The sequence below is a fragment of the Equus caballus genome, chromosome 9 (genome assembly GCF_041296265.1).
Source record: "Equus caballus isolate H_3958 breed thoroughbred chromosome 9, TB-T2T, whole genome shotgun sequence".
NCBI lineage: Eukaryota > Metazoa > Chordata > Mammalia > Perissodactyla > Equidae > Equus > Equus caballus.
In genome coordinates this window covers 52328134-52354405 of record NC_091692.1, presented here as the reverse complement: position 1 = coordinate 52354405, position 26272 = coordinate 52328134, and the positions used below count along the sequence as shown (strand labels likewise).

Sequence of the window (26272 nt, the reverse complement as noted above, 5' to 3'; positions counted from 1 at the left end):
CCACCCCCGACCTTGACAGGACCTCCAGAATGTTCACAGTCTAGCCTTGGAGCAGGGAAATACAGTTTACTAGTCTAGATTACTCGTTTTTCTTGGAGTACGGGCAGATTTGGGAATGCAGGCGATCCCCAGCCCTACCTCACCCTCAGCCAGCCTTGGGGTACCTCGTTGCCAGTTGCCACCCCCATCCTAGGGCCTGAGCCCCCACCCCCTCCATCCGTTTTCGGTTTCTTCCCTCCAGCCTCTGTCTCTTCCCTCTCTCTCTTCCTCCCTCTGCCCCACTTTTCCTCCCTCTCCCGCTCTGTCTCACACGCACCCTCTGTTTATTTTCCTGCCTCCATCTGGGCCCTGCTGATATTGTAATCACCCTGATGCACGTTGGCTTCTCTCCTCTCCCTCCTGCGCTCACACACTCACTCACACACAATGTGCCATCCTGACAAGCCTTTTACTTCTGATAAGCTCCGATGTGTGTTTAATGAATACAAAGCCTCGGTCTGGGTGCCGCCTCTGCTGCGGCCGCCTCTCCTGCGCTCCTTTGCCAGAAGGTAATCTCCGTGAACAGGGAGGGGAGGCGAGCAGGCAGGAAGGAGGGGGAGGGAACAGAGGGAGAGCGTGAGGAGGCTGCTTTTCTCTTTCCCTCTCTCCCTTTCCAAATGATTCAGAAGTCGATAAGACCAGGAGAAGTGAAGATGTAACATGTTATCTGTCGCTCCTCTTAGCTGGCGGAGAGAATTTACATTTAAAGATTAGCAGAGGGAGAAAGCGAAATCTACCTTTTGTTGTGTGGGGTGAGGAGGAGGCATCAGTCCTGGCCTGGCCGCTATCTCCCATCACCTCTGCTATCCAGACAGGACTTACCGAGGTGAGATTACTGGAGGGCCTTATCTTTAATTGGGTTTAGTTTTGCCAGTCTGAATAGGTTTAAAGAGACTCAATAAAGGGGGAACAATAGATTATTTATTGACTGGACGCTGAAGCCTTTAAATGAAGAGGGAGAGAAAAAGCTGCTTAAAAACTTGATTGGTTCATTTTTGTTTTTATTTTAAGGTAAGACCGTCTCTCTTCTGGTGCAAGGATGGGCTATAAAACTTAGGCAAAATTTGAATGACTTACATGTCTTATTGCCTCTTATTAGCATCCCCTGCCCTTCTTAGCACCATCACATTTCTTTTAACAGGAGTTTCATTACCCCTGTGTTGAGGATTGATAAACTGAGCAAAAAGGGTAGAGGCTTTTGGAATTGATCATTCATGTTTGATTTTGTGTGACTTGTTTTGAATGGGTGATGAATTGATGCTAATGGTGGTACTTGAATGACTGAGAAGAACAAATGAAGCCTACTTTTAATATGGAATTAGTTGATTTTATAGTGTGGTTTCAACTGGGTCTAGAGAAAAAACATCACTCCCCAGGCTGTTAGGTGGATTTGTATTTTGGATTTGAGCCATGGAATTTTTTCCTTGGAGTTGGTTTAAAAAAAGAATAAAAAAATGTTTTATTGACTCATGAGTGTATTTCAAAAAATAGCGTCAACTTTGGAAGGTTCTTAAGAGGGATATAAGTGGAAAAAATGATTGTTTTGCCTCCTACATATTGTCAAGATAGGTATTTTCATAGGTAAATATGATCCAGTAACTAAAAGCCTAATTAAAATTTGTTTAAAACCAGGGGGGCATGTTTCCTTGTTGACAGCGGCAGATCGATGGGGTAAGACAATAGAGTCCCATTATTTCACTTCCATTGACTGAACATATTGACATTTCAGGTTTACTGTTGCCTCAGTGAGCATGATGAAACACTGAAATTCACAGATCAACTGGCCAGAGTGACACATACATTACTGTGTGTCATTTCTGCCTCAGGTTACCTTATTACCCAGACAGAATGGGAATGGACAGCCTGGAATCCTTCAGAAGGGGTAGAGCTCTTTTGGCTAAGAACTGACAGGTAGCATGTCTTAGGAGCATCTTTAATTTTACCCGGAATTGGATGTGAGAAATATGTGGAGCACTTTTCTTAAAAAATCTGAGAAGCAGCCAGCTACCAATCATGTATATTTACATGTAAGAATACCCATTTTCAAGATTTACCTTTACTTTCTCCGGAGGTATTTATAGTGAGTGGTTGCTTATCAGCTTGTGCTTGGGTGACATCCGTTCTTCCCCAGTCTAGGGTACTCAACATCCAAGCACCTGCTAAATGTGTATCTAATAAAAGAATGTGTAAGGCCCCTTCCAAAACAGGGCCTGACTTTGAATTTTTGTTTCTTGTTTTCTTTTGGTGGGTGGAATATGAAAATGGGATGTATGTATTTTTGTACATGCATAGACATAATACGTAAAGATAAATATATGTGCATTCCAAGCAGAAGCAGAGAAAATACTAAGTATTTGTTATCTTCTTGGTGTCCTCCGCCCTTTTACACATTTTGCATAATAAAACTAAGTATTAGGCAGACAATGAGTCAAAGAAATTTGAATCATACAAAAAGTGAAGATGGAGAAAATCAGAAGGGACTTAGCATATTTTTAAAAGTTTAATGAAAATATGCAACTATTATGAATATGTCTGGCACATAGCAATTGGTGCCATAAAGTAGGCAACTGATGCCCTTTACAGTGTTTAGAACAAAACTAGTCCTTTATACCATTTTCATGAAAATGTTAAGTTTCTATTTGATCAGCAGGTGCTGTTGAGATGAAAGCCATGTGTAAATTTTCAGAAGGCCAAAAGTGTCAATTCAGAAGAGGAAAGTGATAAGAGAAAATGCAATCAGTTTTCCTGTTTTCAATTTGTGCAGGATTTGAAGAGCTGTTTTGTTAAACTGCTACATCTGCTCCAATATGAATATTGAACTACTTCCACTAAAAATAACAACCTATAATTTGGAAGCTACTGCAGTCTTTTGTTAATGTGAGTGGGTTATTTAAAAACAAAAAAACAAAAAACAAAAAAAGACAATTTTCTGTTCTGACAATCTCTTGCCTAATGTGCATTTTCATTTGTTGGCACTTTTATCCTCAGCAGATAAATGGTATTATGCAATTAGGACCTCATCTTGTTTGACTATGAAAGAGGTTTCCATAGGTGAAAATCCTGGTAATATAAAAAGGGTTCGCACAGAACAAAATTTGTTTTAAAATAACCTGTTTAAATACAGTTATTTAAAATAAGATAGTTATTCCTTACCTTCTCTAATACTACAATTTTTAACTTACTGCAGACTATAGTAAAATTAACACTATTCCATTGCATACTGAGCATTTTGTGATTTATTTCACCTTTAATATACCTGCAAATGTAAGTTTAAACTAATCAGGGATATTTTACCTAACAGGCTTTCAGAATAATTTTTTTCATGCTTAAATAAAATGATTAAATTATGCTTGAGTGCCTGCATACAAAAGCTTTAGCTTCTATAGTGCTGCTAATCAAATAAGTTTTATGGACAGGGAAAGCACCACATTAGAGAAAAATTGGATGCATTTTACTGGTGACATTTCTAGGAAAGACACGTTCTTTTTAAATCATCCAGTATTAATTAAGAAGAAAACTCTAACACACCTTAAATAATCATAATAGAAATAATACATCATCCCTATAATAAGAAAATGAATGGCAATACTATCTGTGTAAAACTGGGCATAGAGAATTAAGGTAGAAGAAAGACTGATGAAATTTGGATCAGGTTCAGTATTGGCTCTGTCCACAATTGCGGTTGGGTTGACTTGTGGCTATAGTGATTTGTCCAGGGTGAGACGTGATCACTGCTTAGGATCAATTAGAGGCTGTGTAGTTTGTGGCTTCACACTTGAATTGTCAGATATAGTCTTCACAGATAAACCCAGATAAATCTCCAGAATGGTTTGAGGGGAAGGCAGACATTGTGACACATTAGCGTGTTGGATATTAACAATGCAGTGTTTCTTCTGACACTCAACACAAAAGAAGAGGTTAGTTTGAATAACAGTGTTGAATGTGTGTACTTGTGATTACATGTATGTAACCAACCAAAGAATAATGCTTTTAAGGAGCGTAGTTTCCAATTTGAAGCCAAACTGTGGCATGCTGTGCTGGCTTGTCTTTAGAGACCTGGGCAGCCATGTAGGTATATTCCTTAGTCCAGCACCAAGCACTTGGCCACTCTCAAGAAATGATGCTGAATCACATATCAGCATAAGAAAGTTTATTTTACAGACACAATCTCCTCACGTGTATGTGATATTCTAATGAGTTGTTTTTGTGCTGAAGCCACATTCATTGTTGAAGCCTCAGTGCCTTTGTGTGGCATCAGCAGGGGAGAGCTTCTTACTACTCTTTTCAAAATGTTCATACTTTATGAAGTGATGTCCAGGCTTTTACATCAGAACCACGGATAAACTAATGCCCCACAGTTGAGGTTTTAAGGTATGAGATCCTCCTCTTCGAAAAAGTTTAAAATCATCGATGCTGCTTAGAACCACTAACATTTTCACCGACGCTAAGAGACCTACTTTTTAAAATCCCCTGCTTGGATGACTCTAATTGAGATTACTTGTATAATGTAATTTATGAAGGAATGAGGCAGGCTTTTGTTTTTGTAGCTTTCGTTTTGGTCAAGATTTCTAAGGCAAATCAGTATTTGGGTGAATAAGGCTTTTGGAATATAGACTTTGCTGAATTCGGAGGGGCAGAGGTGTGAAGTTTTCCTGTGTTCAGCAATCTGAGCACCTCTCAGTGCTTTAGGGAATGGGATTGACTTAGACTGATTAATCTTTTAACGCTTGGGGCATAGGCTACTTCTGAGTGTACTCAGGGCTTTCAAGGGCTGCCACCTAGTTGTTTGTGTTGGGAGAGAGGAGAGGAACTGACAAATATTAGAGGCCTACTATGAACCTGGAGTTAACTTTCAGATACATTGTCATCACTGATTTTAAGTAAATGATTAACCAGCATTTCACTTTGCTCATTTCAAAGAGCTCCAGCCCGACACTCCAAGACTCCTCCTTGACCTTTTGACCCAATATGGAAAACTGAGGTTTCTTTGTGCTCCCAAAATTAATTATCTACTTTGTTCCCTAGTTCTAATAATTAGAGCCTTATTTTCTGAATACCTGGCTTAATATTCTTCTCAGCTGCTGTGATCTATGCATCCACTGTTTCTTTACTTATGCCCTTGCTCCCAACCTAGGAATCAGAGTTGGCTACTAGCTTACTATCCTTGGATATGCCCAAGTGTATATGCCAGTCTGTGTGCCTCAGTACCTCCTAATCTGAGCTTCTTCATTACTAAATCCTGTTCCCTCATCAGAATACCACCTTTCTGGGGCTGAGTGATTAAGTTCACACACTCTGCTTTGGCAGCTCAGAGTTTCGCCAGTTTGGATCCTGGGTGCAGACCTAACACAGCTCATCAAGCCAAGCTGAGGAGGCGTCCCACACAGCAGAACTAGAAGGACCTACAACTTGAATATACAACTATGTACTAGGGGGCTTTGGGGAGAAGAAAAACGATTGGCAATAGATGTTAGCTCAGGACTAATCTTTAGGGGAAAAAAAAAAAGAATGCCACCTTCCTACAGTACACTGAAGCCATGAGGAATCAGTCTGTTCCCTTTATTGATCTCACTCAGCACTCTGGAGCTGTCTTCTGTTCAGTGTCCCTAGCTCCTGAGGCTTGTCCCATCCCAGTCGGTCACTCCATATCTTGATCTCAGTGTCTCCCAGTTGGCCAAGTCCAATTTCCTGGTCACTTATTAAGAGGAGAGGGATTCTGCACCCTCTTGAGTTGGTAAGTGTAGTTATGTAGTGTAAAGCACTCTCTGTATTATAAAAAGAAGGCCCTGGGGGATCAGCTCCGTGGCCGAGTGGTTAAGTTTGTGTGCTCTGTTTCCGCGGCCCAGGGTTTCGCGGGTTCAGATCCTGGGCACAGACATGGCACCGCTCGTCAGGCCATGCTGAGGTGGCGTCCCACATAGCACAACCAGAAGGACCTACAACTAGAATATACAACTATGTACTGGGGGAGTTGGGGAGAAGAAAAAAAAGGATTGGCAACAGCTCTTAGCTCAGGTGCCAATCTTTGGGGGAAAAAAAAAAAGGCCCTGGTGTGTGTTCCTGTCCCTGACTAGTAGGTAAACTGGGGTTCCCTTTCCAGTTCAGTCGCTGGGTGGCTTGGAATGCATTCCCACCCTCAGGTGAATTCTTTGGGGGTAAAATGAAGGATATACTCAGTGATTTTTAGTCTTCTCAATTCTCACATATATGAGTCTATATATAATACTGGAGTTAGGCTTTCAGGAATTTCCCATGGTTAGGAGGGTGAAAAAAAACTTCATATTTTTAATTCTGAATTGCGGGGCACTACTAATTTCTATATAGCTGGGAAATGGAATCGGTGTAGAACAGAATCATCTTCCCACTGTTCTCCATTGTAAAGAAGTGGCATTGGGAAGAGAGAGCCATTTTTTCCATAGCCATCCTAGACCTTAGATGATTGTCTAAAATTTTAGTTGTTACTCTGCCTTTTTCAGAGGCGAATGATGGAGAGGAGAATCTGCTTCTCCGGTGACAAGAAATGAAAGATGTTAGATTTTGCTTACGGAAAATAGCCTTTATGCTTTGCTGTCATAGTTGCTGGACAAGATGAACTTGTTGCCCGGGGCAGAAGTGAGGTCTCGAGGCTAAGGCCTGGTGGTGATTGGTCGTGCTTACCAGGCGTTCTCCTTACTCCACAGTCTCAACGTTTGGACCTAAGTCACTTGGGAAATTTAGAAAATGACCTCTTTAAACCATTTTTTGGAGAGAGCCTGCTAAGTAACAGTTTATTTAAATGAACAGGGCACATTATCCTTTGGCTAGGAATCAGATCTTAAGTAAGAAAGAATGAAAAATTCTCTTAGTGTATTGTCTGAATAAACAGTCTATTACTTCTAAAAAGAGTAACAACCTAATTATTATCAATAACACTTTGATTTTGTCTTCTTTTAGTTTATAAAAAATATAGACATTATTAGAAGTTTGATCCTAATTTGTGAATTGTTAATAATGAACCCAGGCTGGATTTCTTTGGAACTTAGGAGCTATTGCATTCTTATACTTCTGATTTGATCAAGATGAGCACTTTGTCATCAACCAGGATGGCAGTGGAAACTTCTACAGTTTACTAGGAATATCTGTGATTGGCAGGACTTGGAAGTTATGTTATTTTCATCTGTCATTAGAAATGGAAGCCACTGGAATCAGTGTTGCTTTATAGGTGGTAGAAAGTTTTTGCATAGGCATTCAAAGTTTAGTGGGAGGTCACATGCAAGTTCTTCACCACAAAGGAGAATGTCTTAAAATTACGTGTGCATTAAGCTCTTAGTTGATACCTGACTTGACTGGATTGAATATTACATCAGAGAAATAACTGAGAAAATATTACCATGAGAGGTAATGGCAGTTTGTCTAAAGCTCAAGAGCTAGGTGGACACTAATATGAGAGGAAAAGTTGCCAGAGCAGTGATGAAGTAGATGTGGCCAGGTCTATTAGGGCACTAGTAGAGAAAACTAGCTGTGAGATGCTATTATAAAGAGTATTTGGGACGTCCTTTCTGTTGAGCTTTGTGGGGAGTGCACCTGGTGACAGATCAGAGAGGTATTAGGAACGTGGATAGATAATGGTACCTGTAAATGATGGCACAGGGTTGTGCCAGGGAACTAGCACAGTGGCATCACAGAATTCATTTCAAATGCACATCTGATTTGGCAAGTGGAATGTCAGAAATTAGGAAGTCATCCCCCAGTGGACATTGTAAGCATGGTGCAAGTTGTGCTTTAAATACAAAGTCTTAGGAAGTTGGTTGTTCTATTTAGTTAAAACTAGATGTACTATACTTCTTTCCGTAACCTAAGATATAGGAAGATGTGAGCTGTAAAACAGGTCATGAAAGACTGCTAGTTTATTTTCTGAATCTATGCATATGTTATGTACACAGTGATGAGCAAACACAGCTGGGAAGAACAGCAGATGATATTGGGATTGGAACTGTGGTGTTTATCAGACTGACATAGTAATCCTTCTTTCCTGTGAAAGTGTTCTTTTTAAGTGACTGTTAGGATTCTGTAACTTTTATCATGTGTCAGACAAGTATTCTTTACTCTCCAACCCCTTTGCCCACCTGTCACACATTTTCATTTTCATTGATAGCTAGATTTGTTTAGAAATGAGATCCACATTTGAACTCTGACGGAATACAAATGTGGACAGTGAATTCACAGCCTTTTGTTTAAATAAGGGTAGGTAGGTCAGCTCAGGTCTACATGGAAAGTAAATGTGATCAGTCTCCATTGACTGGTCCAATTCAAGCTTTGAGTTGGCTGGAGGGAGCAGGTATAACATATCAGAGGAAAATATAAATGAAGAGCAATAAAATGAGCAACGCATTAAATGTAATTTGACTATTTTTAAAGAAAGGCATATGGTCTTTGGGTAGCCCTGGTAATGATACCTTTTTAGAGCATCTGAAAGAAAATTAAAACTTTTACTTTTGGTTGTAAATCTGAAGTAAATTAATAAATACTTAATGAATGCCTTCTATGTGTAAAGCAGTGTATTAGATGGAGACACACAGCAGGTAGTAGGCTCAGTTCCCACTCAATGATAAACCTACTCAGGCCAAATTAAATAGCTGTGAAAGATGGTGAGGCTTGATTACTTACCAGTTAAATAGTACAGGAGAAAAGATTTTGGAGGTGAGAGTGAGTTGGAGTTGAAGCTTGTCTTGAGACAGGTAGGATTTATCAAGGCAAAGTTATCATGATGGGCTTGTAGGCAGTTATAAAGTAGGAATGGGGAGTGCAGAAACCTGGATGTGGAAAAGACCTTTGGATGAGTGGTGGGGTAGGGTGGAGAGAGAATAAATTAATGTGGCAGCCGACCCTTGGATGATTATTGGGAGATAAGCAAAACATTATGAATGTCTTGAATATGAAGCTTTTTTTTTTTTTTAAGATTGGCACCTGAGCTAACATCTATTACCAATCTATTTATTTATTTATTTTTCTGCTTTTTCTCCCCACATCCCCCCAGTACATAGTTGCATATGTTTTTTAGTTGTGAGATCTTCCAGTTGTGGCATGTGGGACGCCGCCTCAGCATGGCCCAATGAGTGGTGCCATGTGCACGCCCAGGATCTGAACCAGTGAAACCCTGGGCCGCCAAAGCGGAGTGGGAGAACTTAACCACTTGGCCATGGGGCCGGCCCCTCAAACATTTTGATTTAAGCTTTTTCTTCTAAGTGAGAAGTTTTAAAAACTGTGTCCTGTGGGCTCTTCAGGGCTGGGAGGTGGCATGGAGGGTTGGGAAGCAGCACATAGGGTGCCCAGATTTGGTTCAGGCCCTTTCATTCATCCTCTTAGCACTATAAAACCAGAACAGTTCTGCTTTTACAACAGATGGCTTTAAATATCAGATTTCTAGTTGGACTTCTGTAGAACAAAGGATGCCATGGTAAAATAGATCTTAATAAAACCAAAGTTAAAACAAAAAAAACGTGCCAGGCAAGAGGAAACCATGGATCCAATTAAAGTCGTCTTTCTGAAGAGTTGGTCTGATTGCAGTGGGTCAGATGGACTGTAATGGGGGAAAAACTGAAGGCTGGGGCAGGTCGGAACCTTGTCGAGCAGTTTAGATATTAGGTACTGCAGAAGGATGACCAGAATTGGTTTTGTGGGACAAGAAGGTGGAGGCAGAGGTAAGAGGTATTGCAAAGGAAAAATAATTAGAACTTGGATATATAGGGGTGGATTTAGAGAAGGGAAAGAGTTGACCACCCAGATTAGGGGTGCAGTGCCCTTAGCTTGTCAGAATTTGAGAATCACCTTGGACGTTTAAGAGGCAGCTCCCCTACCCTCATAGTCTTACAGGGGCTCATGTGACTCAGAGTCACAGCCTCCAGAAAGGAGGCTCACAACCCATTTGTGTATCCCTGGCCCAGGGATTCTTGTGGTCCAGCTACTTTTGGGAACTGGTGAGAGGGCTGTCAAATGGTAGGTCTTCCTTAAAGAGTGGTAGTTGCATGGAGGATTTATTACTGATCTCTCTAGGACTTGGCTTCCTTATGTGCCTTGACCCCTTGTGTGAATTTCAAACTGTTCTGAGTTTCCCTTCTTTTTGCCGATACTTCAGGCCACGTGGAAGAATACAGAGTGGTCAGCTGGGCTGGGTCTGGACCCTTAACTTTCCAACAGAACAGCCTAACTGTTTCACAGATTCAAACACTGGACTTTTGTTTGCAGGATAATTTATAAAACTTCTTTCACTTCTAACGTCATGTAGAGGAGAGAAGGCAAGGCCCAGAGAGTAAGGAGTCAAGGAGTTCATGAAAGAGCGGAGGCAGTGCTTCCAAAGCAGTGCATCCCAGGCTCGGGGCTTAGTACTCTTTGGGGGAGGGGAGCAGAGAGCTATTTCCGGGGACCTTTGAACCCCACATTCGTTCATTCAGTACCTCAAGCATTGCGATATTTTCCAAATATACCTTAAATTAACAAAAATGTATTAAAATTCTACTGAGTTTAATAGAAACTTGTCTTTACAAATTTTACAATCAGCAGATAGTAAAGGAAATACTGTCATTTGCAGGACCATTTTTTTTTGTTTTGAAATGGAGACTTCATATTGGAAAAGTAAAGGAATTCCTTTTATATGTTAAAGGGCAGTATTGAATCCTTAGGATTAAATTGCTTGCTGTTAATTATCTCTCCTATTAACAGAGATTAGTTATTGGAAGAAACAAAACGTACCTGTATGAGGACTTTTAGGATATGGTTCATCAGGTTATATTATTTCAAGATCTTTCACTTTGTTTTATCCAGTATCATTTAATTTGAAAACATGCTGGCAATTCTTTTTACTCTTTGAACTTTAACTGAATTTGGAGTTGGCAGTTTTGTTGTAAAATCCGTCAGAATTGAATTTTTTAAGACCTTTTTTTCCTCTGTTGTCACTTGTGCTTGATAAAAATTAATCATGGGCAGTCGAAAAAAGAACGTCAGCATAAAAAAATCAATCTAGAATTTTTAAAAGAATGAGACCCAATTTATATGTGTTGATATGGAATCATTCTTGAGCGAGATTGTTAAATGAAAAAAGCATAGAGCAGAACAGTGTATACTGTATGCTACGTTTGTACAAAAAGTGCATAAAATTCTATTTGTGAAAATTGTATCTATAAGTGTTGACAATAGTGGTTACCTTAGGGGAAGAAAGTGGGGCCCAGGCATTGATGGTTGGAAGACTTTTTGCTGTGTGTCCCTTGGTACTCTGAGTTTGCAAATCTCTTTCCTGTTTCACTCATTGTAAAGTTAGAGACTGCAGCATGAGCCTGGGATTGACTGGTTCTGGAATTCTGTCCTTCTGGGGGAAAGAGGTGCTCCTTTCTTTGGCAGAAGGCAGTCAGTGGAGTGGGGAAGAGTCCCAACTCCCAAGTGCTTTACCACTTGTTGAATCTCCTTTTGCACCCCCTCTTCATCTGGAAATAATTCTCATCTGGATGATAGTGGCATGACCTCATAAGCTTGTCATGAGAATTACAGGAAGTAATATGTGTGAAGCATAACCTTCAGTAAAGCCTTGCTTATTCTTAGCGTCTCACTTAAGGACCCTGAAACTGTTCACTCTCTTCTAGAAGCCCCTCTTCTAGAAGAATCCTCTCCTTTCTCTGGCTGTTCCTTCTCAGTCACCTCCATCAACAAGTACTTAATGGAGAGTCTGGGCCTGTTTGATGCCTGGGCACATAGAGATGTTCAAGACAGACAACACCCCTGATTTGCTAGACCTTTCTCACCCCAGCCTTAATTCTAAGACTTATTTCTGCAGGGAATGCACTGTGTCCTCTCCTAAGTTTCTAATGAAACGTTATTCTCTGAAGCCTTCATGACGTCTCTTCCTCAAAGATAGAATTATCACATCCAGTTTTTTGCTGCCATCTATGTGATTCAGACTTTTCTGCTGGTTTATAGGCTCCTTGAAGGTAGGAGTCTGGAACAGTTAGGGTACTTTTTGGTATGTTATAAATATTTGTTGGAAGCTCAGGCCTTGAACTCAAGTTATTTACTTAATAGTGTCCTGAAATATCTTTGCTAAGACCAAAGTGAAATCTTTGCTTCCAACAACATGTTATTTCTTTCCTAATCTCTTTCCACCTTTGTCCCCTTTCATTGTGTCCTCTTATCATGGAATGTACAATTTATTGCACAAATATGTACACCATATTTTGGCTTGTAAGTTTCACCAACTAAAAAAACACCCCCATTCAGGTCAGCTCTAGGCAAACTGTGAAGTGGTCAAGTCACTTGCATATTCATAAATGTATATCTCAACCTGTTTCATTTTTTTTTACCCTGAAGTTTGCTGATGTGCTTTTGGTAAAGGATGAGGTCCCTGAAATTGTAAGGAAAATATTGTGTGTGTGGACATATCTATGAGCTGGAACTGTCCCTTTGATCAGGGACCAGCAAGGCTAAAAGAATTTTAGTGGCTTCCAGCTTCCCTTCTCCCAGATGCCCCCAGATTATCTCTTAGGTATAGGAAAGGGCTCACTTCCCTCCTTTGGTTGCCTGGTTCTGTTTTCTGGGCAGTTCCCCAGGCTGAGTACTTCCTCTCCAGTACTCCTCTCCCCCTCTCCATCTCCACCCAGTCTTGTCTTTTATGACATTGTGTGGGATTCCAACTGCTCTGCTGCCTGATGAATTAGCCTTAAAACTAGGGATGGTACTGGATAGTATGACAGGTCCATCTCACCCTAAGATTCTGTAACTCAGAATGCAGAAAAGGGTGAAGAGTCTCACTGTTATTCCTTCCAGGTCACTTTTCCATTTGAAGAGCTGATTTCAGAAGGCCAGTCTTCAGTTCCTTAATGCAGGTGACTGAATAATTTCAGACAGATATGTGTGGAGAGGAGGTATACTGGAGGTCTTTACGGAGTGAAGTTCGCATATTGTGTGTAATACTCACCTGGGAGTGAGCTCATTTGTAAATCGCTCCTAGAGGTTTCTTCTCTTGCCTGAGGTCACGCTGCACGAGTGACGGGGGCAAGGTCTGAACCTAGATTTCCTCACTCTCAGCCTTTTCTGTTCCAGGGCTCACTACTGCTCTCCTGGAAGTCTTCAAATCCCACCACCTAGGAATTTTCCCCATGAACAGGGCCAGCCACACAGACTGCAGGTGGGAATTATATTAACTGGAAAATTATCAAGACTTCTCACTGCACTTAGAAAAGTTACTGGTTATAGTATAAAAAAATACTGCAGTTTTGCAAGTTTCTAAGGTAGGGGGAGGGTGGGAAGAAAGGTCAGCTGATAAGGAGCAGCAGCATGGAATGCAGTGGGTTTCTAAGTGGTCAGTGTAGGTAGGCTACTGTCATCTTAGAATATTTTATTTTGTTGAAAATTAAATTATATTTGTAACAGAGGAGATATTTAACAGCTTCTTATTATTTTAAATTGCCCAGTTTATTAACTTATTGGTCATCCTGTGTGTACTGACTAAAAGTAAATCATGGATTGATCACCTGCCTTCTGGTTGATTTATTCTTTAAAGTAATGTTTGAAGGATTTTAAAACACTTTATCACAGTAAGAGGAAGGGACTTGGAGAAAGACTAGATAGTATTCAGTTATCATTTATTCCTTTGTTCACTCATCCTATATTGAATCAACACCTTCTGTGAGCCAGGCACTGGGCTGGGCACTAGGTATGAACACTGTTAAGTAAATATGGCCCCTTCCCTCGTGGCCCTTGCAACAGAATGAGTATAGTCCATTGGGGTAGGGTTGGAAGGCATAAAGAGAGTAAGGTGGGATCTCTTTCCAGAAGAGGAAACTCAATTGGGAGTTAAATCTATGCACAAAAACTACTAGAGTACATTTACACCTTAAAGATTGTATGGGCTTTGGCTATGGTTCTTTGTTTTTTTTTTTTTGGTGAGAAAGATTGGCCCTTAGCTAACATCTGTTGCCAATCCTCCTCGTTTTTCACTTGAGGAAGACTGGCCCTGAGCTAACATCTGTGGCAGTCCTCCTCTATTTTGTATGTGGGTCACTGCCACAGCATGGCTTAATGAGTGGTGTTGGTCTGCATCCAGGATCCAAACCTGTGAACCCCTGGCCGGCCACGGAAGCAGAGTGTGCTGAACTTAACCACTACACCACTGGGCCGGCCTCTAGCCTATAGTTTTTAATTGTGGTATCCTCCTGCTCAGTGTGGGAGGAAGGGCTGGCCTCATAGCCCCTGGGTGATTCCCATACTGGCCTATGTATGTCCAATACTGGTGGGAATGGGCTCAGATGAATAATACCTGGCAAGTACACGTTGCTCAGCCTGATAAAGATCATAAATGCTCTTACAGTTTAAAGAAGAGATAATGCCCATGGGCCCCAGGAGTGGTCATGGAAAGGTTTGTCAAGGCCACATGTGCCAAGTACAGTTCTAAGTATGGAGGCTAGAGTAATGAGCAAAGCAGACAAGACCCCTGCTCTCATAAGACTTAACAGTTTACAGGTGGGAAGAAGGGAGGCATAATGAAGATGTTACTAAGATTATTCCACGTAGTGTTAAATGCAAAGGAAGACAATTAAAACTAATGTTAGAGAGAATGATGGGAACACTGGTGGGTGGTAGTGATGCTGGTTGTGAGACATTCTTTTGGTGGTCGGGAAAATCATCTCTCAGGAGGTTATACTTGAATGAAGCCTGAGTGTTGAGAAGGAGCTGGTCATCCAATAGTGTGTGGAAAGGGTTGATGGACAAAGCCATAAAGGTGAAATGATGCAGTCTACATGGGTTTATCCAGTGAAGAGCTGCACCCTGTAAGGGCGTGAGTGGAGAAAAGGCTAAAAGATGTAGGTTAGTGTCAAGTCGTGGAGGGTCTTGAATGTCAGAGTAGGGCAAGAATAAGGACTGTGTGTTTCTCTGCATGTATCAGGGCATGAGTAGTTGGAAGAGAGAAGGAGAATCTGCATGAATGTATGTCACAGGAGCATAGGGAAGCTTGTATAACTGGGACATTGAAGTTTAGTTCATGTGACCTATGACCAGGGACAGTCAAATAACATAATGTCTCAACTACTTTCTGTTGGAAGTTGAGTGTAGTCCTAAAGTGAGGCATACGTGGTGCTTGGCTGACTACTTCAAATCAGAGGGTATAGGAGACCTGTTCCACAAGTGAGATGGTGGAGGCCCTGACAAGGTAAGCTATGATCCAGGGACAGGGACCACACTTATTAAGGTGGTGTTTTCTAAGTCAGGTATGATATAACAGGTTCCTTTTGTGGTAATTCCCCTTGGAATAAAAAACTGTGTTTTTATTAGTGTAAAAGAGCAGTCTTTATGCTATAAAATGTTTTTTATGAAAGGAATGAGAAAAGTTAGGATTTGATTCAATCCAGGTTGATAGATAAAAAAGAGGTATGTTTAAAGGCTCATTTTTGGAATAACTATATATCATTTGCAAAAGGAAGAATTGCCCCAGATGTTGACATAATTCTCTAGAGAAATGTGTTTAGGCAGTGAAGGGATCCCTGGCAGTGACTGAGAAACACAGTAATGGGAACTACACTTGATCTCTTTTGAGGTTGATTCTGATGTGTGTAGTCTTTACATCCTATTAAATTTTTGAAAGATAAACTGATAAAAGAATGATTTGCCAAGGCCAGCAACTCTTCCTTTTAAAACCTTGGCTCAGTGTACACACTGAAGGGTTGGGGGAGTAAGATAAAAGCATTATAAATATGAGGTTAACTGAATTCAAATAGAAAGTTCTCTCAAGTTATTGCATTCCTTGGAAAATAAATACATTGCGCATATGGTTAAGATTGATCAAAAAAATATTCTGTATGCCAGTGATTACATTCCCATCTGTGATTAAGGTTTTCTGTCTGCATCTGGTTTTCACATTATATTTCTGTAACAAGAATCCTTTATATAGCAGAGTTCACTTTCTGTATTTTCTATTAGCTACAGCTTGAACTACTGCACGGATTGCAGATTTACCCATGTGGTTTTCATTACTTCATACCATTGAGAAAAAGTAATATTTGTTTGGGAATGTCTGTTTCCCACAGTTTCCATGGTAATACAACATGTTGAGCCTTTTTAATAACACTCTGGTAGAACTACAAATTGTTTGAGGCATTCTACTCTTGGTGGAGTTTAGCTTTCAAACTTTTCTCAGTATATGTTCCCCTCATAATGAGGTTGTACAAATTTGGGGGCTGAGGATCTGAACAAAGCAGTTATTAAAGATAGAGAAATTTTACTATCATTTGCATGTGCTGCAGACTTTAGTGTGGAATAGGTATCACAAATATCTGGATGTATATTTCATAGTGCTCATTACCATTACTCATTTTATTATTATTTTATGTTGGAAGACTGTTGAATGTGTTGGATATATGAAGCACAAACATAATACTCCAAAGTCAATATTTTGAAAAATCCAAACATTAGCTCCTTTTTTTTTCTGAGTTATCCTATTGATTGTGATAAAATGTTTCATATATAAAATAGTTGAGTGGGGAACATCCTCAGGGGTGACTTTAAGTTTACCTTGTGCATTATTTGAATGTGTATTTGTGTGCCATCTTAACACTTAAGAATCTATAAATGTGGACATTTAAAATATTTTGTAACACTATCTTCCTGCCAACTATTCTCCATTCACTTCAAAATACTCTGATTAAAAGAGACACAAGTGAAGTTAAAAAGTGAAGCAGTATATTCTATATTGGGGGATCATTTATAATTGAAAAATTTGTCTTTTGAAGGAAATTTATCCAATAGTTTATAGCTATTTTATGGTCCTCAAAACTGAGATCCCCTACACCGTTTTTGTTAATAAACTCAGACATCAGTCTGGTATTTAAGAGTTAAGAGAAGGAAGAAATAGATTCCAGGGGATTTGTATGTGCTTTGCCTCCTTCATTTGTTCCATGGAGGCTATTAACTGTAGCCCACACAGGCATGATCCACTTTTAACAGTCTCTTGAATGTCTTTTGTTGATGGTTGCTGAAGCACAAAATATTATAAAATAGCGTGATTGAATCTAAGAAAAGTATCCATTTTCTCCCTTTTCCCACTAATGTTTATCTTCTATTTATAAAATATTTTAACCTTGGTATAGACACATTGGAAACACAGAATTGTGTAGAAAATTACCCATATTTCCATCTTCCAGAAATAATCATTTAATATCTAGATGTCTTCACTTCCAATCTCCCCTCCTTGCACTCTACCCCATCCCCCGTGTTTGAGTATTTATATGTGTGTGTACATGTATCTATGTATCTTGGTCATTTTCTTACTGAAATTTTTGCTTTATCATTTGTTAATAAAATTGTTAGGTTTCATAGTAAACTAAATGTTTTCCGGTTCTGGCTGATTGTCTTTAATGATCATTGCTGAACTTCAAGGCAATTTCCAACTAAGAAATACCTAGTACTGTATTTTTTCCTAAACACTGCTTATTTAATTTTACCATAAAGAACAAAAACCAACGACTGCATGATAGTAGAGTTATAATGTGGCACATAAAGGGCATTAAATTTTTTAATAGAATATGCTTGTTTATATACATCAGAGTATATTCACCAATTTTAATTTCTAGGGAGTAGTTTGGTCTCTTAAAGAAATAATAGCAACAGCCTTAGTAATAATTTTTGAGGCTGCTTTTATAAATCTTTATTCCTTGGCATTTACTGAGTTTCTACCTTATGTGCGTATAATTGTGCTAGGGTTGTATTTCATATTATAAGATAAATGGTGATACTTTTTCTGTACATAGTGGTGGTAGTAGTAATAATAGGTGAGTAACAGGCACTCAATAAATGTTTGAGAAGGGATGGCTGAATGAATTCTAAAGCTGCAAATCTGGCAGGGAAAATGAGAATATTTGGATTGCTTTAGAGGAAAAAAGAAAGTAGTAGAAGTTTGTTGATTTGGTAAACTGATTCATCAATAATTACTAATAAGTTACTAATATTTTAAGACTTCTTGATTACATAGATTATTTGTCACTAGTATCAGTTGTTTTAGACTCTTTTATCTAATAATGGCAATGTTTAAATTTCAATATAGACCCCACTTTGTTTTAAAACGGGATTTAACTTGCATGTAAAATTCCATAAAATAAACACATATAATGTCTCAAAAATGTTTTCTAAAGAAACCATAATATCTGACAGATTATTTAAATTTTTATCAAAATAAGTAAATCTAACACATTCTTTTAAGGTATTGATGTCCATATGTTTTTAAACCAATGTAAGGAAAGAGGAGTTGCTGGGTTCAGAGTGTATGCAACTTTGAGTTAGAAGATTAGAGAATTAAGAGTCCCTTAGAGCATGTCGTTATAGGAACTGAGAAAATGGGATTGTTTTGAATTCTTCTAAAATTTAGCAGAGCTTGTGTCTGTTTCTGAAAACAAAACAAAACTGGTCTTGTGTTATCGTATAAGTAGATGGGTATGATACTTCAGACTGGTTGTGATATGTGCGTTTTTTTTCCCTTTGTTGTTGTCAATAGAAAAGATTGATCTCTGGGCTGGTGAACATAATATCTGTCCCAGTCAGAAAAGGAGAGAGGAAATTAGCAGAGCGATTGGTGGAGAATGATATCTGTCAAAAGAAACACTTGGAGAGCACTGAGTTTAGTAATAGGTGACTGCCGGAAAAAAGGGAACTTTGAATATTGTCAAGGTAAGGACCAGATAAATATTTTGATTTTGTAATTTACTTAAAAAAAAAATCAATCTATGATTTTTTCCTCAGTAAATTATAATTGTAAAGATTTTCTCTTTTCCTTATTTCTTCTAGTGCTTGTTGATAAAGAATTCGTATTATATATTTTACAAATTTGACTTTGAAATCCTTGAGTGGGGATCAATCAGCCTGGCTGTGGAAACCCTTGCTTAATAGCTTTGGGTCTGAAGATATCAAATGATCGAGTACCAAGTCTTTTTCACCCTCTTGTTGCAGTGTTTCTTGCCATGTTCCATAATATATCCGTTATAACCTGAGTAATACTTGGAGTAAAAGAGTAAAAGCTATGCTGTGATTTCTGTGTTTATTGTAACTAGAGATGGTGTTTTCTGAAACAGTTTGTTGACAGAAGAGGAAAGAAGTGCTTTTCAATTTATGATTTCTTCTGATTGATTGGGATTTTTTTTCTTTTAATTTTAGGCGAATGTCACTTCCTAAGCGGAATTCATGTCTATAGGCACATTAAAAAAAAAAGAGTAATATCTAACTATAGGAAAACAGCAAATATAGACTAAGTATATTGCCGTTTGGCAAGAGACCTCTTAAAGTCTGCAACATTTAAACATTAAGGAGAGCCCTGCATTATGGGTTCCAAAGTTGATGCCTCCTGTAGCCAGCTCTGTTTCAGGTTTAGTGGACTTGTGCAGAAGCACAGATGAATAAGGAAAAACTGCTAAAAAAGAGAAATTGAGAGTTAACAGAAAAGTATGATACTGCCTGGCACTCTAGTGATTGGGAAGGGATTTTTGAAGTTCTGCCTGCCTGCCTAACTGCGTGGAAAGAGGGCTAGTGCAATATTTACCATCCATGGGCATTGTTCTGGAAGTATCGCTGCTGGTGCCCACGGTAAAATTTCTACTCTTGCAACCTTTACGAATACTTACTGGCTCGTTCTTAAAGTTACCAGAGAGGTGTTGGCAAATGAGGGTGTTTTTGTTTTTGAAAGGCCAGAGAAAATGAAATAATTCCCTGGATAATTATAGACTCCTCTGAGGTAGCCTAAATCATGATTTAGCTTCTGTCTTTTTCTTCCTTTTATTCACCCTTATGATGATGATGATGTCGTTCTACAGTAATTAGTGAGAGAAATTCAAAAGTGGAGGCAAGGAATTGTTTTATTAAGTAGGCGAGACATCTTTCACCTCTGCTTTGGTCTTCTTACCTCATGTATTATTGCTACTGAAAAATAATTTTTTGAGAATTTAAAGCTTAGTTGAGTGGATTTCTAAAGTCCAGGCTAGAAAGAAAGGTGTCAACATCTTATCTTGAAGGAAACAAACTAATAATAATAACAACAGTAACCACCATCCCTGCTTTAGAATTGTTTTTTCGTCATCTTCCATCTGAAGAAAGTGCTTGTTTTAAAAGAAGATATAACTCTTTGCTTTCTACCCTGTGTATCTCTATGGGAGTTCTTAATAATACGATAAAAATATCTAAGGTGCAGATTACAAATTGAAAAGGGTATTGGATTTAAAAACTTGAGCATATATTGCAGATACATAGAGTCATCGTCTTTGCCCACCCCTATTCCATTACAGTCATATTCTTTTCTGGTCTGTGTGATAGGTAGCTGTGGCCTGGTGGCAGTGAACCATTGCAGCATGGGAGATCCATATTGAAAGCGAAATTTCATGACAAGAACACACATTTCAAAACAACTTAATGTGTGTTGGTGATAATATGCAGATACCAGTCCCCAGCATCATTTATCAGAAAACACCATGTTGAGTTTCTGCTCTCTTTCCTATATGTGTGTGTGTAGAGACGCACACACAATAAATTTGTGTTGGCCTATTTTGTAGCTGTTGTATTTTGTTTATTTTTTATGTGGCATTGAAAAATTTATTCCTTGTTTTTCTTCCTTTTGTAATGGTAATGGGTATATAGAAATATTGGATTCAGACTCAAGTTGACCCAAGTAGAGAAGAGCAGAAATCACATATTTTAAGTTTGGAAACACCTGGAATGCATTGGGTTCCTCGGGTTGTGAGTTGGAAGCAGAAAAAGCAAAGAACTGTATGAAATTGAACAGTCAGGGCTGTGAGTGAGAATGGCCTAAGGTGGAGTCACAGATTCTGGTCTGTGTAGGGAGTTTGAAGCCAGGTGGTGTCACAGGAGACAGACCTGCTTCTCCCCCAGGAGACCAGGGGGGAAATGATGCCAAGGGGGCAGCCACCAGCTTAGGTGGAAGCTGGTAAAGGCAGAATGCTGCTATTATTCCCCCCAGTGTTATAAAGCGTACCTCTAGTTTGCACAATGCTTGGTCCTCGAGAATGCAGTTTAAAACTGTTCTCCTGTCATTTGTGCCCTTGTGAGGAGTAGGTGGATTTGAGACAGGTAGAGGTGGTGTCCGGCCTGAGGAGCTTGCTCTCGCAAGCCATTAGGAAAATACTAAGAAGGGTCCAATATTTGTCAGATTAAAAAAAAAAAGATCCATTGGCTGTCTAAAAGATGGAAGGGGAATATAGCATGGGAGACAGTAACGACAGAGGAAACTTTTGTTGCAAAGTGGTGTGTATTTATGTTCATATCATGGGATGGGATGTTTATGTAGTTCCAATTTATAGATACTATGTGCATTTCATTAGCCACATTTGTATTTTTAAAAAGGGTTTTTAAATAGTTAATATGGATGATGCTGTGCATCTTTAAGTATTGGTATCTTTACTAGGAAAAGAGGAAAGTTTTTTTGTTAAGCAAAATTGCTGATTTTTGAGAATGTCTGCATTTATTTTTAGTTTTTCTTGGTCACGTTCAAGGGGTCTGATAGCATTAATGGGCTTTACCCCACATGGAGCCTTGAGCGTATTGTAGCACTGCGCACTGATCCCAGGTCAGTGTGATGCGTGAAATCAATTTATTTGAATCTCTTTGCCTCTATAGGAATTTGGCAGCATGCCAGTTGTTTTCATTTAATGTTCTTTGTGTTGAACACAGACAAGCAGGCATGCTTTTGTATTCCTCTCTCTTTTGGTCTCTGTCTCTTTCAGCCAATATTTTACTCGATAGATTTTGAGATGAAGGAAGAATATATTATTTATATGATTCTAATCATTGCTTAATATATATAAATGTACCACTTTCTTATCTTTTCAGGGATATGTTTTATATTCCTGAGTTTTAATGGTACACGAGAAATATTTTAGAGTTTTGTTTAAATCACATTTTCAATGAAACATTATAAACCAGACCATAGGTGGTATTTGCTTAGCATAATGCCAGTTATCAAAACTGAAAATAACTATTAATTACAGAACACATGTTTAATTTGTGAACTGGATTATCAGTCATTTATTTTTTGGGGAGCCTTTCTGAATTTGAAGATACATGCTTTAATCGAGCACACACTGAAGAAAAAATTATTATTTGGATATTATTTTCTCTCAATAACCCATCTTAATCAAGACACCAATGTCTTACATAGATTTGTTATATATGAATTCATATGAAGTTCCTGCCGTCAGGTTAGTGTTTTGCTTTTTAAAACTTTGAGGGCAATGACAGAGAACCGCACAGAGATTTTTATTACAGATCAACTCAGACCTTTCAGTAGATGTTTTTGTAGGGAGCATTTGTTTCTGGGTCAGCTTTAGGAAGAGGTGGAGAAGGAAATGAGAGAGAGTGAGAGAGAATGTTCTGTTGATGCTCAGGGCAGTTCCTGCGGAAGTTGATATGCAGAACTATGGATCTGCAGCTTCGGGGTCAGGCTCATACCCAGCAGCCCTGCTTCCTTGTTTAATTACCTGAAGAGCAAAACAGTCAGCCTGAGAGTGTGTGAAAACCCAGTATCTCTCTCAGCCTCCTGTGCTCTGACATCCTGCAAGGCCAGCTCTGTCTGTCTGCCAGCGTCAGGCCGTCTCCCGCCCTGGGTTCCTTTCTTTATGGAGGCATTGTGTGGAAGAGGGTTTGGTCAGGAACGTCAGGTTCCTGCCAGTGCTCTCTCCTTTTGGAGTATATTGACAGATTTGCCTGATTTTTTTTTTTAATGGATTTAAAAATTTGGCTCTTTCATTTTACAGTCTGGCCTTGCTATGAATAATATCTCTATCAACAGCAACAGACATTAACTAGCGGAGGATAGGGCTTAGTTGATGTAACATATAGTATCCTACGTGTGTTGCCTTTGTGGGTCAGGCTCACTAGTAGTGCAATGTGAAACTGGTAAATCAGAGGTTGTTTGGATGACATGGTTTTAGAATTTTAGTCTGTTCATGAAAATGGAATAGTCCATCTTTAAACTTTTAAGGTTGGGAGTTTTCCTTTCCCTGGAATTTGAATGTGGACTTGGACATTTCCTGTGGGAAGAGCCACACCCTTTAATGAAGCTGGGGGTGGTAAGAAATAATATTTGGACAGCAATGTGTGGCCAATTTGAAGGTAGTATAGGATAAATATTCTGAGGAATGCTTGGAGATGGAGCCATTTGGGAGATCTACAGAGTAGAACAAGATGTTATCTTACCAAGAGGAATTCTAGCAGGTTCTTTGTCCACAGTGCTGGCTGATGAAATGTCTGCATCATGGGTTTGGGAGCAGAGGTGGTGGTGGTGGTGTTTCCTGCAAAGGGAGGGGGAAGTATGACTACATGTGTAGTGATTTGGTTTTTCCAACTACTTCATTAGGATTCTGTTGTGCAGACTTAAGGGCATTTACCTTTTTGTGCGTCCCATTAATGTTAATAGGAGTTATAGGCATGTAAAGAGGGCAGTATGTACCTCTGCATTGTGAAAGAGCATAGCTCCAGGGGATTGATTCTGTTCTCTGCAAAGAATAAAGGAATTGGACTTCTCAGGGAGGAGTTTGATAGTAATTATTTTGAAAACTTCTTTTTCATATTATATTTATGGAAGTAATAGTAATATTACTGAATACCACTCCAGTGAAAAGTATATAGTCATTTAAATGATTGGACTAGCCTTGTGCGTCTTGTGGTGGAGCCGGCATCACCATGATCTATTATGCACTAGCATAAGTAACTATGCCATAAGTTTTGTGTGTATCCTCAGGCATGTGCATGTTTATTTATGTATCAGACTGCTACATTTCTTTCATAGTATTTCTCTTTTCAACATCAGGATAAATATGAAAAAAGAAAACATATAAATATATTTTAAGCTACAGTCAACATTCCTAACTGGTGTCTCCTTCACTGATAAATTCTGGGTACCCCCCCTTTCAAGCTCCAACTTTTTGGTAGTTCTATCCAACTGGAGTTTTCTTAAATGCAAGTAACATTAGCACCATTTGTAGTATTAAGCTTTGGCAACAGAGAGCGTATAATGTGAGAAGAACTTGGAGGACTGTGAAAGGTGAGAGGTGTGGCTTGCAGGTGGCATCAGGAATTAAAGAACAAAATGTGAACAAGAACATGGGGTTGGCACCTTGTGCTGGGTAAGTGTGGAGTGAAGTGGCCAGAAAAAATAGATCTGTGCCAGAAGAGAATGGGGGGAAATGAATTACTCTAGAAAAGAGAAGGGAAAAACCATATTTTATTAGTAACTGTGGACTTGTGTCAGGAATGAAAACAAGACATTTTGATATAACATAAAAGCGTCACAGTATTTCAAAATTTTAATAAAATTTTGGTATATACAATTAAGAATAATTTTAATAAAAAGTCAGGTGAGAATTGACATTTTCATACAGAGTAAGGGAATTGAGCTGATATTTATAGGTTTTAACCACTGTTGAGTGTATTTCAGAATACACCATATTTACATTCTATTCTCTGCCTGATCTTGTGTGGGGGAGGGGCATGCATAATGAAACCCAGTAGGGTAAGAGTAAAACATTAATTTAAAAATTTACATTGATAAAAAAGCAAATATGCTGTGTTGTGTATTATTTGAACAAATAAAGCAGTTTTGGAATGAAAATTTGTAGTGGAATCTATGGGCTAAAAATCATTTTTGAGTGAGTTTGAATTTGTTTACAAATGTGGCAAATTAGTATGTGTGCATAGATTTTGATAATTTGCAATGTGGAGAAATAGAAGTAGAGAGTGGTTAGAGATGAAAGTCCCGTGAAAAAAAGAATATGATGAAAAAATTCTGGGATTTTTTTTTAATTGCTGTGTATTTGCTCCACCTGGTGGATCTTGTTGAAAGTGTTTTAATCCACATTAATGAAAAGAATATCCTTTACACAATTTATAGGAAGATGAGTTTTTTATTTTTTTTATTTTTATTTTTTTTTTTTTAAAGATTTTATTTTTTTCCTTTTTTCTCCCCAAAGCCCCCTGGTACATAGTTGTATATTCTTCGTTGTGGGTCCTTCCAGCTGTGGCATGCGGGACGCCGCCCCAGCGTGGCCCGATGAGCAGCGCCATGTCCGCGCCCAGGACTCGAACCAAGGAAACACTGGGCCGCCTGCAGTGGAGCGAGAGAACTTAACCACTCGGCCACGGGGCCAGCCCCAGTTTTTTATTTTTGTTACTGTGTAAAATAGTTGAATTCGTATCGAGGTCAAACGTTTATATGTCTTTTGTTCAGTTCTTTCATTGCATTGGAAGTAATATTTATTGGCTTTCTGGTTCAAAATGTAATACATGCTCATTTTGGAAGATTTGGAAAATAGAGAAAAATGAAAAAAGGAAAATAAACATGGTTTATAATTTCACTATACAGAACCATTGTATTATTTTTAAGAGTTGGTGTTATCAGAAGAGAACCAATTTGCGTTTACAGTTTTTTAAAGATAACGTGGCATGTTAATATTATGCTGAAGTATGATGATGATGATGATGATTGTTATAATTATTTTGGGGACAAATGCTGCCCTTAGAATTCTCAGGTCAGGCTCAAAAAATCAGGAAGAACTGCTTTTATTAAGCCTCGTGTCTGTAGAAGGCAAAGGTAATAGAGATTAAAGGTTCCTCATGGCTTCCTGGGGGGGCTGAGATCTGGTGTTCATTGGGCTTACACAGATTGCTTTCTTTGGAAATCTTAAGGATTCAGTTGTGCTTTGATCATCTTATTGTTTTCCTTAGTTTATTCTTTCTTTCTCCTTTAGACTCTAACAGCTCTGTAACAGAAGGTGAAGTTTTGAAAATAGTGTCTCCATATGCAAGGGATTTGGAGACCTTTTTATTGTCTTTAAAATTGTCATTCATAGTCCTCATTAGCATTTATTGTTGCAAGCGTACAAGCAGAAAATGTGAAATTGGTATGTCATCAATAGCCCCACAGAGCTCTCGAGCCCTCCGATTTTGCCTGCAGTGTGGTGCGGGCTGGGCTTTGAGGGAAAGCTGTCCAGATGGCTGCCTGCACAGAGCGGAGCTGCAGGTTTTTGTCTCTGGTGCTGAGAGGAGGGAAAGTTCATTGGAGCATACGCCATCACCCTTGCGTTTTAACAAAACTAACTCGCCTTTAGTCAGAATGGCGAGGTGGTGACATTGAAACAAAGGTTTTCCATATAGTGTTACAGTCCTTGTCAAATGGATAAGGGATGGGTAGTTAGGTTGTTTTCTGTATTATCTGAATGATTTTTGT

At 39.0% G+C, this 26272-nt stretch overlaps 1 protein-coding gene across 1 annotated transcript in view; it reads left to right on the top strand.

Annotated features, from left to right (window-relative positions):
* The first annotated feature begins 340 nt into the window (after nucleotides 1–340).
* The window catches only part of RUNX1T1 (RUNX1 partner transcriptional co-repressor 1), a 136447-nt gene continuing 110515 nt past the window's right edge, over nucleotides 341–26272 (top strand). The window contains 2 exon segments of the mRNA XM_023648678.2: nucleotides 341–522; nucleotides 524–548. Of these exon segments, the coding sequence (XP_023504446.1) occupies nucleotides 427–522; nucleotides 524–548 (121 nt within the window). The 5' untranslated portion in view covers nucleotides 341–426.